General features: G+C 44.2%; 1 protein-coding gene across 3 annotated transcripts in view; it reads right to left on the bottom strand.

The window, feature by feature from the left end:
- The window catches only part of DDX23 (DEAD-box helicase 23), an 89,620-nt gene that overhangs the window by 36,881 nt on the left and 35,364 nt on the right, over positions 1–17,375 (bottom strand). For all 3 annotated transcript variants that reach the window (XM_029594633.1, XM_029594632.1, XM_029594631.1), the window contains exons 10-11: positions 9,304–9,447; positions 710–935 (exon numbers count right to left, since the gene is read on the bottom strand). In XM_029594633.1, coding sequence (XP_029450493.1) covers positions 710–935; positions 9,304–9,447 — 370 coding nt within the window. The remainder of the gene's footprint in view (positions 1–709; positions 936–9,303; positions 9,448–17,375) is intronic.

Raw genomic sequence — 17,375 nt, forward strand, 5'->3', positions numbered from 1 at the left:
CCCTTCCAACTCAATATGAAGGAACAATACTTCATCCCAACTAGCATTAAACAGCTTAGATATTGAAAGCCAGATAATAAATAAAACTTACAGCTACCCTACGCTCCTCGTCCCTAATGTCTGCAACAGTCCAGGGGCCACAAAAAGTGGTCTGAAGGTCTCATCCAGCCAAAGGGCCAGCAGCAGTCTACAAACCAGGGAAGCCAGGGTTCAAATGTCACTGCTGCTCCCTGTGACCTTGGGCAAGTCACTTCAATCTCTATTGCCTATGGTACAAACTTAGGGTCAGATTCATTAAGGATCTTCTCCCATTTTGTGTCTATGGGAAAAACTCTTACTGAATCAGGTACTTAGACAGTGAGCCTTCTGCAGATAGAAAAATACCTACAATACCTGAATGCAATCCACTTTGAAATAGCTGAAAGGCAGAATATAAATTGAATAAATAAATCGCCATCTGAGAGTTTTCACTGGAATCTAAATCCAAAAGTAGCCCCTTCTAGGAAGCTGAAGAGCCAATACAGCAATAGGGTAGAGAGGATCATTGAAGAAGCAAGGGAATATCAGTCAAATAATCCAAACAGAGATCCCCCAACCCAGAGTACAGGAGCCTTATCCCCAATTATACCGACAAACATACAAGAACATATACCCCTCCAGTACAATATACCCTCTCGCCTTCCCTTCCCCAATACATTAGTATCTGCACCTTGTAACCACACTTGTCAATAACTTCCAGGATGTGCGGGGGCAAAGAAGAGTCTTTCCAGGAACGGATGGGGTTGGGGATTTTGCCTCCTTTGGTAGTGATGCTGTAATCCTCACGGAAGATCCTCCAATCTCTGTCTGTCATCTCCTCCAGCTTCTTCTGAGACCAGTGACGGTCATCCCACCGCTGCTTGGCCTCCTTCTTTCGTAATTTGCGCAGCCGCACCCTATCAGTGGAAAAGGTTGAGAGACAGGAAGCAAAATTGGTTCTTACCTGATAATTTTTGTTCCTTTAGTACCACAGATCAGTCCAGACTCCTGGGTTTAGTTCCTGTGCCAGCAGATGGAGACAAAGTTTTATTGAAACTGCTTTATAACGCAGAGTGCCACCTGTAGTCACGTAGCATAAACCTGTATCCAAGCCAAGATGCCAAAACTAAACAATTTTAACAGCCCACCCTAATTCCCACGAACAACAGGGTGGTGACATTGAAACATGCTAAGAAAGAACCCGAGGAGAATAAAAAAACCACTCAGTGACCTAACAACTTTGTAGTAACTCTTACATAAATTATGAACACGAGCCGACAACTCTCCCTCTTATACCACAGGCGAGTATCTGGTTTGATCTATGGTACTACAGGAACGAAAATTATCAGGTAAGAACCAATTTTCCTTTCCCCGTACGTACCTTGATCAGTCCAGATTCCTGGGATGTACCCAAGCCCATTAAACCAGGTGGGACCTGGAGAGTCCCACTTGCAGAACACTCTCACCAAACCCAGCCACAGTCAGAGCCCAGACATCCAACTGATAGTGTCTGGTGAAAGTGTGCAGCGACTTCCAAGTCACTGCCCTGCATACTTCCTGCGGTGATACCTGCTGGGCCTCAACCAAAGAGGCTGCCTACAAACGTGTAGAATGAACCTTCAGGCACCAACCGGCCCCTAGAAATATAAGCCGAACTGATCACCTGCACAATCGTAGCTATAGAAGCTTGATGACTCTTTCTTGGACCATTCCATAGAACGAAAATCATTAGTGACCTTCAGATATCAAACAATGTCCAGCGGATGTCCAAAAGTCTCAGTTCCCTGAGGAATCCGGATTCAGAAAAGCTGTAAGTTCCACAGTCTGATTAACATGGAATGCCACGACTACCTTAGGCAGAAAGGAGGGCACTGTGTGTAACAATACCCTGCCTTCGAAATCTGCAAAAACGGATCCCGGCAGCATAATGCCTGTAGTTCCAAAATTCTCCTAGCTGAACAAATGACCACCAGAAAAACCACCTTCAAAGTTGCCCTCCTCAAAGGTTCAAAAGGAGCAGTAAGCACCAAACTCAGATTCCAAGATGGACAAGGTTTCCTCACAGGTGGTTGCAAGTTCTTCGCCCCACAAAGAAAACATACAACATATGGATGCGTGGACAGGGAATAACCTTGTACTTTACCACGAAGGCAACAGAAGCTGCTGCCTGTACTCTCAGAGAATTAAAAGCCAAATCTTTTACCAAAACCTCCTGCAGGAAAATCAAAATATGCACCACTGTAGATTACAATGCCTGCACATCTCGACCCATTCAGCAGGACCCGTAGACCTTCTAGACCCGTACATAAGATATAGATGTGGAAGTCTACCTGGCCTGCAGTAAGGTAGTAATAACCGCTTCTGGAAAACCCCACCGTCTTAATCGCCTCCTCTCAAAAGCCAGGTCATGAGATAGAAGTGATCCGCCTGTTCTGAAAATATGGGGCCCTGATGGAGAAAATTCTCTAGAATGCTGAACCTCAGGACAAGGTCCACAAACCAAAGACGGCGCAGCCACTCCGGATCCACTAGAATCACATCTCCTGGATGCTTCTCTAACCTTCTTATCAACGGTTGGAGTCGTTTTTTGCTACTTTGGCTGAGGATGTGTGAGAAGGTTAGGCCATGTGGATTCAGAGTTCTCATCCAGACACAGACTAGTTTGAAGGCTATAGGCCAACCTCTGAGTGAACTCATATTTACTGTTTTGCACTGTGAAATGCTTATGAATAGGCAAGAGTCTGTTTATTTTAGTTATTCCAATAGCTCTATGATGAGAAAGCAAGCAATTAAACAAAAGCCTGAGAGACTGAAAGCCACACAGCTGTGCCTGAAATTGATAAGAACTCAGAGGGAAGGAACATAGTTGCTTTTCCAAAGCATTTAGCGTATAAGGAAAAATAACAGCTAGAAAGAGAGGGAGAACACGCTTCCGGATGTGATTTATTTATGGTTTTTTTATATACCAACATCCGTTTGCACATCGTATCAGTTTACAAATAACTTGGAACTTTTAGGCAAAGCCTTTACATGGAACATTGTCCACCCCGGCAGTGTCGCCCATTGCTGGGGTGGACAATGTGCAGGCGGCCTTCCTGAGTTGTAGGTCATAGGACCCAGGAGAGTGGGAGCTGTCTGAGGCAGCGATGTCTCTAATTTGCAAGAGGTGGGGATCACCTCATATTGACCTAATGGCGACCAGAAGAAACATGAAAGCGCCATGGTTCTTCAGCCGAAGATGAGAGCACAGCATTGAGAGGGTATTGATCTCTAGTCCTGCCATGGCCTCACAACGTGCTGCTGTATATCTTTCCTCTATGGCCTCTGGTGGGCAAGGTGTGTTCTGGGTTCAGACCATGCACACTGGCATTCTACCCAGGGGCTCTGACCTAGTGTCGCCTATAGCAATGGGCGACACCTCTGTCCTCTCCAAATGCTGCTCTGCCCAGAGGACCAATTCTTGTGCCTCCTATGCCACTGCTAGACTCCTGGTTCCACCCTGGCATTTGATATAAGCCACTGTAGTCGCAATGTCTGTCGGAACTCTCACTGAACGACCTCATAATCTTGGAAGAAAAGCACGTAAAGCTAATTGTACCACTCTCATCTCTAACCGATTGAGAGACCAAGAAGCATCTCTCTTTGACCAATGGCCCTGGGTCACCTGATTCTGACATACAGCTCCTCAGCCTGAGAGACTGGCATCGGTAGTGACCACCACCCAATCTGGAATTTCCAGAGGCACTCCCCTTTCCAGATTGGCCTGAAGTAGCTATCAAGAGAGACTGTTTCTGCCTTCCCCCTCTAGAGGAAGGGGGACCTGAAATTGCCTAAGTGTGACTTTATTATGAAAAAATTCTAAGTAAGGTGAGTAGTGAACCAAGGCTTGAAGATTGCTTACTCTCCTTGCTGATGTTACAACCACCAAGAATATTGTTTTCCAAGTAAGGTATTTGATATGACAGGATTCTAGAGGTGCAAAAGGAGGTAACATTAATTGTTCCAGGACGATATTGAGATTCCATGGTATAGGCGGTTTCGTGACTGGTGGTCTAAGATGCAGTATGCCACGCATGAATCTGGAGATTAAAGGGTGGTTGGAAATGGGTAGTCCGTTATGAGCATGATAGAAAGCTGCAATTGCACTGACATGCACTCGAACTGACGTATATGCTAGACCAGCTGCGAAAAGAGTGTGGAGGTACTCCAGGAGATGTGTTACCGTTGTAGAGTAAGGGTCTAGACTTTTTGGTCTGCACCATTCTGAGTAACAACGCCATTTCCCGACATAGTTACACCTGGTGGTTGGTTTTCTGGATACAATGAGAACGTCCTCAAGTTGAGATGGATGTCCTAGATGGTTTAGTACATGCTGTTCAACCTCCATGCCGTCAGAGGGATCAATGCATCGGATGAAGAAGGGATCCCCCCTCCTGAGTTAGGAGTTGGGGATGGTTTTCCAGTAGAATTGGTGGGCAAATGGATAGTCGCATGAGATACGCATACCATGGTTGCCTTAGCCAGGACGGGGCTATGAGAATGTCTGTTGCATCTCTGATGCATTTTTGTATTGTTTTTGATATTATTTGAATGGGAGGGTAAGCGTAGAGTAGACCCTCCGTCCATGGAATGAGGAAAGCATCTGGAGCGTAACGAAGTTTGCTTGGGTAGATGGAGCAAAATGTCTGTGTTTGCCGGTTGCTCCCTGTGGCAAAGTGGTCTATGGTTGGAAAGCCCCACTGTTGGAATATGCTTGATGCCACGTCCCGATTCAAAGTCCATTCGTGTGGATGGAAAATTCTGCTGAGGTGGTCTGCTGTTACATTGTCTAGTCCGGGAAGGTAAGTGGCTTGTATCGAGACTTGGTTCGATATCACCAAGTCAGTACGCGAAGCACCTCCCGACAGAGAATCCAGGAACCTGACCCCCCTTTCTTGTTTACGTAGAACATGGCTACCTGATTGTCTGTATATACCATGAGATGTTTTCTTTGAAGTTGGGTAGAGAAGGTTTGAAATGCTTTCCAAATGGCTCGAAGCTCCAGGAGATTGATCTGATAGTTGGTCTCCTGAAGAGCCCAGCGACCTTGAGTTTTTAATTCGTTTAAATGGGCTCCCCAGCCCTTTCGGGATGCATCCGTGGTGAGAGTGATTTGGTGAGGAGGCAACTGAAATGGTGCTCCCGAGGACAGGTGGTTGGTGTTCATCCACCATTGAATGTTGGTGCGCATTTGTCTGGTAAGACTTACTCTGGTCGACAGTGGTTGCCAGAACTGTGACCATTGATTCTTGAGTCCCCATTGTAGGCGACGCATGTGGAGTCTTGTGTAAGGGACGACGTGGATGGCTGCTGCCATATGACCCAGCAGTTGAAGAATTTGACGCACCGATGCATGCGATTGATTGAATAGACGTTGAGCAAGAGAGGACAGAGTTTAAATCCTGTCTTGTGGTAGGTAAGCCCTCTGTAGCGCTGTATTGATGAGCACCCCAATGAACTGTAGAACCTGTGTTGGTTGCAGATGGGATTTTTCGTAATTGATTATGAAACCCAACGTCTGAAGACAATTGATTGTTTGGAACATGTGAGTCTTCAAGGTAGTCGGATCCGAGGCTACCAACAGCCAGTCGTCGAGATAGGGAAAACTCTGTATCGAGAGCTGTCGGGGATGAGCCACCACCACCGCTAAGCATTTTGTGAATACCCTCGGGGCTGAGGTAAGGCCAAAGGGTAGAACCTTGAATTGATAGTGATTGTTCTGAACTTGGAAGCAGAGGTAATGCCAGGAGGAAGGGTGCATGGGTATATAGGAATAAGCATCCTTCAGGTCTATGGAGCATAGCCAGTCGTTGGGCTGAAGAAGAGGAAGAATATTCTTGAGAGAGATCATTTTGAATTTTTCTTTCTAAATCTGTTTGTTGAGGTTTTGCAAATCTAAGATTGGTCAAAGACCTCCAGACTTTTTTGAAATGAGAAAATATGGGGAGTAAAAACCTCGATTTTTTGATGAGATTGGGATTGTTTGAATTGAGTTCTGCAGCTGTAGAGTGACTAACTGTTCTTGCAGGTCCAGGGAGTGTTGTGATGTATTCCTTAGAGGGGAAACTTGAGGGAGGGTTGGAAGAGTCAGAAAATGTAATCTGTAACCTTCTTTTATGATGTTTAGTACCCAGCGATCTGAAGTAATCGCTTCCCAACTGGCATAAAAGTGTTGAAGGTGGCCCCCTATATAGTGCGGTGGAGGTGGCTAGGGGGTAGCTCAAAAAGATGGAGTTTGTTTTGGAGGTGCTGCTGGAGTTTGCTTTTGAGCCCGTGGTTGGCATGGACATCCATGTGAGGGATGAGCTTGTGGTTGGTAATGCTGATGGGGGTAATACTGCGTTCTATACGTGTCGTAAGGTTTGAAAGGTGCCCTTGCATAAGGTCTTCTTCTGAATGAAGGGTAGAATCTTCTAGAAGAGGCAGGAGGGTCTGTTGGTGATGTCAAAGATTGAACCGCAGTATTCTGTTCTTTCAAAAGGGTAACAGTTTCCCCAAATTTGCTACCAAAAAGATTGACTCCAAGATAAGGTATAATCAACCAACTTGTCATGGACATAGTCACGTATTGAACTAGCTCTTAACCATGCCATGCGCCGTGCTGCTATTGCCGTAGCTGAGGATCTAGCCGATGATTCAAATGATTCATAAACCGAACAAAGTAAATGTCGAAGACCTTCCTCCATGTCTGTAAATGGCTGTGGTAAGGAGTTATCCGAAGCCAGACATATGGGATGTAATCTTTGGAGACATTCAAATAGGTATTGGATTACGTAAAATTGATGGTGTTGGATTTTTGTGGCCAGTATGGACGAGTGGTACACTTTACGGCCAAAATCGTCCATTGATTTATGGTCTTTGCTCGGTGGTGAATTTGCATGAAGTTTTGATCTCTTGGCTCGTAGTAGTGCAGATTCCACTACTACGGAGTTGTGGGGTAATTGTGTGGACTCATAAATCGTGGAATTTCGCATACGGTATTTTAAGTCCGTTTTCCTTGACGCAGCTGTGGTGGTAAAGGGTTTCTCCCACATCTTATGCAGAACCGCATCTAGTACAGCATGTGGTGGTAGAGCTGTGGGTTCTGGCGGCATTTCAAAAATCTTTAGAATCCCTAGAACCTCAGCACGAGGGTCGGGAACCTTTCCTGTTTCAATATTTAAGAGAGATCCTACTTTTTCAATGAATTTCACGTAGGATAAATCTTCTGGAGGGGAATAAGGTTCCAGAAAGCCCTCGGGAGGATCTGACGGAAATCCTGTAGATGAGGATGGTGAATACGTAGATGATTGTGAGTGCGGAGAATCCGGTCGATCTGGAATTGGGATCGGTTCTTCTGGTTGAGTTGGAGGTGGAAAAATTGGTATCCCTCGAGGAGAGGTTGGTGAAGATGGACCTAGAATCTGAGGATGCACGGCCTCCAGATCTTGGAAGAAAGCATTCAAAGCCAAAGAAATCTGTGACATCGCCTTTGATGCGAGACTATGTTGTGAAAGTGCTGGAAGTGGAGTTGGAGGTGGAGGCAGCGCTCCCAGAGGCAAATCCTCAGAAGGTCGGCGTGGCTCTGGGAGATGGAGTGAATGAGATCTACTAAGAGAAGACCAACCAGAATGAGAACTATCGGCACCTGAAGAATCGTGGTTAGAGTGTGAGATCACTTCTACGTCAGAATCAGTTCATGGAGATTCAGACGTTTGGAGATGTTTTGTTTTTGCCTTTTGTTTGGCATGGTGTTGGCCTTGTAGTGAAGCCTGTGCAGAGGCAGATGGTGGAGCTGTAGGAGGATCATGGTGTTTTGCGACACCATGTTTGTGATGTCTGGAATGTTTTCGTTTGCGAACATCATGATGAGATGACCCAGATAGTGATACAGCTCTTCCAGATGCACTTGTCAGACGCACCCTGCGTCGATGCATCGTGCTCCAATGCGCCGTGCTTTGATGCACCATGCACCGGCTTCAGTGTCGATGCGCCGTGTGCCGGTCTCTGCGTCGATGCGCCGTATGCTTCGGCCGCCTTGCTTTTCCATGCTCCGAATGCTTCAGCGTCGAGGAGCGGGAACGAACGGGTACAGAGCCCTGTGACCCGAGCGGTGCATGACTGGACTTCTTCATTGAAGGAGTCAAGGCCTCGAGATCCTTCCGCGGCCCTGGTGGTGGTACCGACCTGGCCGAAGCACCTTCCAGCGACACCGATCTTCTTGCTGGAGTCTTCTTAACTTTCTTCGCTGGGCCCGGCGAAGAGTGAGGAGTTCGTAGGCGCGCATTTTTTCGGCGCGCTGTCTTCTGGCCTGGGGTGACATCAGACTACAGTCTCGGCATGAGGCTGGGTCATGCTCCGGGCCCAAACAAATATAACAATAATTATGTCCATCTGTTATGGACATAATTTTCCCACATTGGCAGTATTTGAAACCTGATGGCTTCGGAGCCATCCCTGCCAAAACAAATGGGAGAAAAATTGCGAAAAAATGTGAAGAGACAAGTTGAGAAAAAAACCCCACGTGCAGTCCTGCTCGCGGAAACAAAGAGACTGAGGTAAATCGGCAATCGCGCGGGAACCTCACCGCACAGAGTTCAAAACTCTGTACTCTTTGAGAAAATTCTACCTACTGATCCGGTCGCAACACTCCCAGACAGCATGGCTAATTCAGCCTGCTATTGCTGGGAAAAAGATACTTCCCTGCGTCCTTGATGGAGTGGACAGGATTGCCAGTGGGTCACAGCGCTGCCTTGTGAAAGCTAAGGGATCTGGACTACCAGATGTCAGCCACTCTCTAACAGGAGCGAGCTAAAGAAGGGTCACCAACTCCCTGCTTGTCTGCCTCGATCAAGGAGGACAGCCCCACCACAGGACTTCATAACTCCCCGGGAGGCTCCTTTTCGAAATCATCTTCTACTTTTTTTTTTACTCCGACTGCAGGTTTTGCATTATCTTCCATCTGCTGGAGACAGGAAAATACTGAGGGACTGCAGGTGGCACACTATGTTATGTAGCAGTTTCAATAAAACTTTATCTGTCTCCATCTGCTGGCAGGGGATAGAAAACCCAGGAGTCTGGACTGATCTGGGAATGTATAGGTAACAGTGAATCTCTCTGAGCCTGCAGAAATGGACATGTGTGTGAAAATGTTAATATATATATCTATATACACACACATCTGTGTGCATGTGCACAACTGTATAAACAGTCACACAGTTATCTTGGTTGAACAGCAGTATGGTAGGATAGGGATGCAACACTCACTCTTCCTGTTCCTTTTCTTCCAAAGTGCGCCTCTTTTCCATCAGGTCCCCATAGAAGCGTGACTGCTCCCGCTTCTGCTGCTTCAGATCGATCCCTGCAATAAATCCTCGCCCCAAAAGTTGGACCTGATGCCGCTCCTTGTACCTGCAACAGAAGGTAGCTCACATCACTACCCAGACAAGGGGATATGAAACCGCCTAACCCCAATACTCCTAGGAGACCGCTCTCCTCCCACAGCCACTGCGAGGTGTCCTTGGAACTGAGTCTCCTGGACTGCAGCAGCATGCTGAAGCTATTGGAGAAATTATTTACCTGATAAACAGATAGACAGATGGACTTTATGATACATTCATTAATAGCACTGTTTATATTTATAGATTCTACTTGCAGACAATCACATCTAACTCCAATGGTGTGATAAAAAAGGATCCCATAGTTGGTGGGGATGTTTGATTTGCTTTCAGATTTTTGTATGAAGAGTATTTTTCTAATAATGAGATAGGGTTTGCTACATGAACATAAGAATATGCCATACTGGGTCAGACCAAGGGTCCATCAAGTCCAGCATCCTGTCTCCAACAGTGGCCAATCCAGGCCCATAAGAACCGGCTAAGTACCCAAAAACTAAGCCTATCCCATGTTACTGTTGGTAGTAATAACAGTGGCTATTTTCTAAGTCAACTTAATTAATAGCAGGTAATGGACTTCTCCAAGAACTTCTCCAATTCTTTTTTAAACACAGCTACACTAACTGCACTAACCACATCCCCTGGCAACAAATTCCAGAGTTTAATTGTGCGCTGAGTGAAAAAGAACTTTCTCCGATTAGTTTTAAATGTGCTACATGCTAACTTCATGGAGTGCCCCCTAGTCCTTCTATTATCCGAAAGAGTAAATAACCGATTCACATTTACCCGTTCTAGACCTCTCATGATTTTAAACACCTCAGCCGTCTCTTCTCCAAGCTGAAAAGTCCTAACCTCTTTAGTCTTTTCTCATAAGGGAGCTGTTCCATTCCCCTTATCATTTTGGTCGCCTTTGTCTCTACCTTCTCCATCGCAACTTTATCTTTTTTTGAGATGCGGCGACCAGAATTGTACACAGTATTCAAGGTGCGGTCTCACTATGGAGCGATATAGAGGCATTATGACATTTTCCGTTTTATTCATTATTCCCTTTCTAATAATCCCCAACATTCTGTTTGCTTTTTTTTGACTGCCACAGCACACTGAACCGACGATTTCAATGTGTTATCCACTATGACGCCTAGATCTCTTTCTTGGGTGGTAGCTCCTAATATGGAACCTAACATTGCATAACTATAGCATGGGTTATTTTTCCCTATATGCATCACCTTGCACTTATCCACATTAAATTTCATCTGCCATTTGGATGCCCAATTTTCCAGTCTCACAAGGTCTTCCTGAAATTTATCACAATCTGCTTGTGATTTAACTACTCTGAATAATTTTGTATCATCTGCAAATTTGATTACCTCACTCGTCATATTTCTTTCCAGATCATTTATAAATATATTGAAAAGTACGGGTCCCAATACAGATCCTGAGGCACTCCACTGCCCACACCCTTCCACTGAGAAAATTTAAGAAACACATCAACAATACTATAAAAGATGGTTACTTTAAACTCCATACCCTCAAGAAATTAAAACCACTACTATATCAATGTGACTTTCGTACAGTACTGCAAGCCCTCATTTTTGCAAAAATTGACTATTGCAATGCACTCTTGTTTGGCCTACCCAAAACCACCATCCTTCCACTGCAAATGCTTCAGAATGCAGCTGCACGCATCCTCACGAACGCACGAAGATCAGAACATATTTCACCCATTCTAAAAGAGCTGCACTGGCTGCCCATTTCACAAAGAATTACGTACAAAACACTATCTTTAATACATAAGACCCCTACACACTGAAAACATGACTTGGCTCAAAAATGCCCTGCATTTCCGCAAACATGCCAGAACCCCTAGAACGCAACACGCCGCCACACTTCACACACCCTCGCACAAAGCAGCACTACTTGAAACAACCAGAAAACGTGCAATTACCATAGCCGGGCCCACATGCTGGAATAGCATGCCACCTGATCTTCGTCAAGAATCATGCCCGAAAAAATTCAAACAAAAATTAAAAACATGGCTTTTCACAAAAGCTTTCCCATAACGTACTTCCATTCTTAACTAAACGACCCCTCACAGTCCTAGATGCCATCATGAACTTTCTCTGTAAATATTAATAATCATTAACTTTATTTAATTTTGTAAATTTTTTAGTTAAAGCCACTTGCTATACAAAGTTTCCTGAATGTTATTATTGTAAAGCACTGCTGCTAATTGCTATGTTTTGTTCTCTGTTTAGCGCAGCTGCCAAGTTCTGTTGAATGTAAACCGATTTGATGTTACTAAACGAATGTCGGTATATAAAAGAATTCAAATAAATAAATAAATAAAATTGTCCATTTTATCCTACTCTCTGTTTCCTGTCTTTTAGCCAGTTTGTAATCCACGAAAGGACATCGCCACCTATCCCATGACTTTTTACTTTTCCTAGAAGCCTCTCATGAGGAACTTTGTCAAATGCCTTCTGAAAATCCAAATACACTACATCTACCAGTTCACCTTTATCTACATGGGTAAAGCCATGCTGACTTTGTTCCATTAAACCATGTCTTTCTATATGTTCTGTGATTTTGATATTTAGAATAATTTTGACTATTTTTCCTGGTACTGAAGTCAGGCTAACTGGTGTGTAGTTTGCTGGATTGCTCCTGGAGCCCTTTTTAAATATTGGGGTTACTTTAGCCACCTCTCCAGTCTTCAGGGATAATGGATGATTTTAATGATAAATTACAAATTTTTACTAATAGGTCTGAAATTTAATTTTTGAGTTCCTTCAGAACCCCTGGGGTGTATACCATCCAGTCCAGGTGATTTACTACTCTTCAGTTGTCAATCAGGCCTATCACATCATCTAGGTTCACTGTGATTTGGTTCAGTCCATCTGAATCATTACCCATGAAAACCTTCTCTGGTACGGGTATCTCCCCAACATTCTCTACCGAAGCAAAGAAATCGTTTAATCTTTCTGCTATGGCCTTATCTTCTCTAAGTGCCCCTTTAACCCCTCGATCATCAAATGGTCCAACTGACTCCATCACAGGCTTTCTGCTTCGGATATATTTAAAAAAGGTTTTACTGTGAGTTCTTGCCTCTATGGCCAACTTCTTTTCAAATTCTCTCTTAGCCTGTCTTATCAATGTCTTACATTTAACTTGCCAATGCTTATGCATTATCCTATTTTCTTCTGCTGGATCCTTCTTCCAATTTTTGAATGAAGATCTTTTGGCTAAAATAGCTTCTTTCACCTCACCTTTTAACCATGCCGGTAATCGTTTTGCCTTCTTTCCACCTTTCCTAATGTGTGGAATACATCTGGACTGTGCTTCTAGGATGGTATTTTTTAACAATGACCATGCCTCTTGCACACTTTTTACCTTTGTAGCTGCTCTTTTCAGTTTTTTCCTAACTTTTTCTCATTTTATCAAAATTTCCCTTTTGAAAGTTTAGCATGAGAGCCATGGATTTGCTTACTGTCCCCCTTCCAGTCATTAATTTAAATTTGATCATATTATGATCACTATTGCCAAGCGACCCTACCATCGTTACCTCTCTCACCAAATCCTGTGCTCTACTGAGAATTAGATCTAAAATTGCTCCCTCTCTCGTCAGTTCCTGAACCAATTGCTCCATAAAACTCATTTATTCCATCCAGGAACTTTATCTCTCTAGCATGTCCCAATGATACATTTATCCAGTCAATATTGGGGTAATTGAAGTCTCCCATTATTACTGCACTACCAATTTGGTTAGCTTCCCTAATTTCTCTTACCATGTCACTGTCCGTCTCACCATCTTGACCAGGTGAACGGTAGTATACTCCTATCACTATAGTCTTCCCCAACACACAAGGGATTTCTACTCATAAAGATTCGATTGCGCGTTTAGTCTCATGCAGGACTCTATGCCATTCCGGACAAAGCACTACACCGCCTCCCGGATGCTCCTCTCTGTCACTGCGATATAATATGTACCCTGGTATAGCACTGTCCCATTGATTATCCTCCTTCCACCATGTCTCTGAGATGCCAATTAAGTCTATGTCATCATTCACTGCTATACATTCTAATTCTCCCATCTTACTTCTTAGACTTCTGGCATTAGCATACAAACATTTCAAAGGGTGTTTTTTGTTTATATTTTCATTTTGCTTTTTAATTGATAGGGATAATTTAGAATTTTTTAGCTTAGGTAAGTTTTTAGTTACAGGCACTTGCACTACTTTTCTTATTATTGCAACCTCACTGTCGGGATGCCCTAATTCTAATGAATCATTAGTTTCATTTGAAGATACCTCCCTCCGAACCATGCACAGCTTTCCCCTTTGTTCTAGTTTAAAAGCTGCTCTCTCTCCTTTTTAAAGGTTAGCGCCAGCAGTCTGGTTCCACCCTGGTTAAGGTGGAACCTATCCCTTCGGAAGAGACTCCCCCCTTCCCCAAAAGGTTCCCCAGTTCCTTACAAAACTGAATCCCTCTTCCTTGCACCATAGTCTCATCCACACATTGAGACTCCAGAGCTCTGCCTGCCTCTGGGGACCTGCATGTGGAACAGGGAGCATTTCAGAGAATGCTACCCTGGAGGTCCTGGATTTAAGCTTTCTACCTAAGAGTCTAAATTTGGCTTCCAGAACTTCCCTCCCACATTTCCCTATGTCGTTGGTGCCCACATGTACCAGGACAGCTGGCTCCTCCCCAGCACTGTCTAAAATCCTATCTAGGTGACACGTGAGATCCGCCACCTTCTCACCAGCTAGGCATGTTACCAGGCGACCTCCACGCCCATCAGACACCCGGCTGTCTACATTTCTAATAATTGAATCACCAACTATGATGGCCGACCTAACCCTTCCCTCCTGGGCAGTTGGCCTTGGAGACACATCCTCGGTGCGAAAGGACAATGTACCACCTGGAGAGCAGGTCCTTGCTACAAGATCCTTTCCTGCTGTACCAGGTTGATACTCTCCGATCATGAGACCTTCTTCCTCCAAGGCAACACCAGGGCTGCCAGTCTGAAGTTGGGACTTGGCTATTATGTCCCTGAAGGTCTCATACCTCTCTGTCTACCTCAGCTCCTCCAGGTTTGCCACTCTAGCCTCAAGAGATCAGACTCGTTCTCCGAGACAGGAGTTCTTTGCATCGCACCGGCGGGTAAAAAATCTTACATGTGACACTCGATGCAAAAGACTGGGAAGCCCCCCTCTTGCTGATGGACTGCTGCCTTCATCTCAAATTTGTTCAGTTCCTAGTTAAGGTTGCTATGGGAAGAGGAATGTGTCTAATTAACGTTCTTTAAATGTATTAGTGAATTCACTATATGTCTGGTAGTGGCCTACAGGGGAATGATCAAACTCTCAATAACGTGTGGGGAATTTGTGAAGTTAAAAAGCTGGGGGTTTTTTGTGTGTGAAAGTGACACCTGCCTATAAAGGATGAGCTAGGGGTGGGTGGGTGAGGGGTGGGAGGGTTGGGAAATACAAACAGTCTAACTTCTGTTTATTCGCTGCCTTACTGACTATTAAAAGCACAAACACAAACATACTAAATAATATTCCCCAATAGTGAACTTTGCCCCAATATTTTTAAAAAAGAAAATTTCCCAAGCAAAACTTACCGATTCCTTTCAGCCACCAGCAAGGTGATCCTCTCCTCTCAGTGCTCCCACTGGATTGAACATGAGACTCTCTGTCCAGATCTCTAAGGATCTTTGAGAAACTTGTCTCTGCTCCTAGAAATGCCAGGAATTACTTACGCGGGAAGCAGAAAATAGTCCTTTCCTAGTGTGTAGCTAGATGGACTCAGGACCAATGGGTCATATGCTTCCCTGTTAGCAGATGGAGATGGAGTCAGGTATCAAAGCTGACATCACCTTAGATATACCCCTACAGTGATCTCAGCCCCTCAGTATTCTCTTCAAAAGCCGTTGTGGACAAACTATTGACAAACTTGATTAAAACTTGATTAAAGATTAAAAACAGATAACTGTACTTAACCAAACATAAGCGCTGAATCCCAGCAAGATCATAGATGCCCTGATCTAGGGATTGGGTGAATCGGTATTCATCTCATAGGAGATTCCTTGGCACCGTTCTTGAGCAACCGTGGGCGGGATGCTGAATCCATCTGTCTAAACTAAGGAAAACGAAATTATCAGGTAAGTAATTTCTCCATTTCCTAGCGTGTAGCCAGATGGACTCAGGACCAATGAGATATACAAAAGCTATTCCTGATCGGGGCGGGAGGCTGCCCACGGTCCAGTTAGCACCACCCTTGCAAAGGCTGCATCCTCTCGGGCCCGAACGTCCAGGCAATAGAACCTTGAAAAGGTGTGCAAGGAAGACCATGTTGCCGCTCGGCAGATGTCGCCGGGAGACAATAGCTTAGCTTCCACCCAGGATACCTAGTGGAATGAGCTTTAACCTGAAAGGGTAATGGCTTTTCTGCCTTTACATAAGCTCCCGTTCGCTTTGCCTCCTTCCACCATGAAAAACAAACAAGAGGTCCATCATGCGAACCGGTTCTGAGAGTTCCAGATACCGCACCAAAAGCCTACTAACATTTAAATGGTGGAGGAGGCAGTGGTCTTCCGTGCCCTTGTGCCTATCCAGGGACAGTAATGAAATGGACTGATTCAAGTGAAACTCCGAGACTACCTTGGGCAAGAAGGATGGAACGGTACGAAGTTGTAATGCTCCTGGAGTCAAACGGAGGAAAGGTTCCCAACACAATGCCTGTAATTCAGAGATGCGATCAGCCAAGCATATCGCCACCAAGAATAACATTTTCGGCGTTGACAGGTGCAAGGATAGACTACACAGCAGCCGAAAGAAAGGCCTTGCAGATCCTAGATTGGTGGTTCCGGATGAAAATTCTAACGCCGGGAGAGTGACTGTGTTAATGCCGGCCCCTCCTTCTGGCTTTGAGGCCTCAGCGATTTTGAAGAGCTCTATACCAGGGAGAGACGTGCCAGTCCCCTCATCAGCAAACATTTCAACTTTAAAAGGTAAAAGGAGATTCTGGAGAGTTGAAGTTTGGACAAGAAGATCAAGGTATGGAATTTAATTTAATACCCCCAGCCTATCTGAAGCCATTAGTTATTACTATGGAATCTTTGTGGTCTGCCTTAATGGTATTAGAAAGGTCTATTTCTTCTTTAGTAGAGTTAACTTCTGCTTTTGCTCGAAGATTTCAAGTTTTCGAACTGGAAACTGATTCTCAAAAAAAGAAGATTTCTGCTTTGGAACTTAAAAGTTTCCTCTTTACAGCAAACTCAAGATCAGTTAATCAAGTCTAATTTTTCACATTGCAAAAACTGGAAAATATTGAAAACTCTATTTGCTACCTAAATCTGTGTGTTTTGAATTTCCCTCAATCTAATCTAATGTCTCCCACGGACTTGATTAAGAGATATCTTACTGAGATATTAGAAATTCCTCAAGAAATTATGCCTACATTTGCTAAAGTCTACATGACAAAATCCATAAGATCAGATACTGTCGGAACAAGTTTTGGATGCAGAACCTGATTTAACACAGCTTTTGGAAACTTCATTTGACATTTTGATAACTAGACGAGGGACTCTTTTTCTTTCATGTGTTTTCTCTCAGGATAGAGATTTGATACTGAGGTCTTTCTTCCACCATAGGCAATCTTTATTTCTTGGGTATCCTGTCTGGATTTTTCCAGATATTACCCATTCCACCTAGGAACGCAGGAAAAAGTTTCTTCAAATGCGTGCAGAGGTTTTGGTGGTGGGTGCTAAATTTAATCTTAAGATTCCCTTGCCAATATATTATAATTCATCAAAATGTTAAACGAGCATATTTTGATCTGGAACATCTACGTATATATTTAGATTCTTATAGTTCGATTGGCACTATCTAAAATGTATAAGTTTGATTACGGTAATTATAGGTAAATGGCATAGTGGCAGCC

Source organism: Rhinatrema bivittatum, chromosome 3 (assembly GCF_901001135.1).
Source record: "Rhinatrema bivittatum chromosome 3, aRhiBiv1.1, whole genome shotgun sequence".
NCBI classification, from domain to species: Eukaryota; Metazoa; Chordata; class Amphibia; order Gymnophiona; family Rhinatrematidae; genus Rhinatrema; species Rhinatrema bivittatum.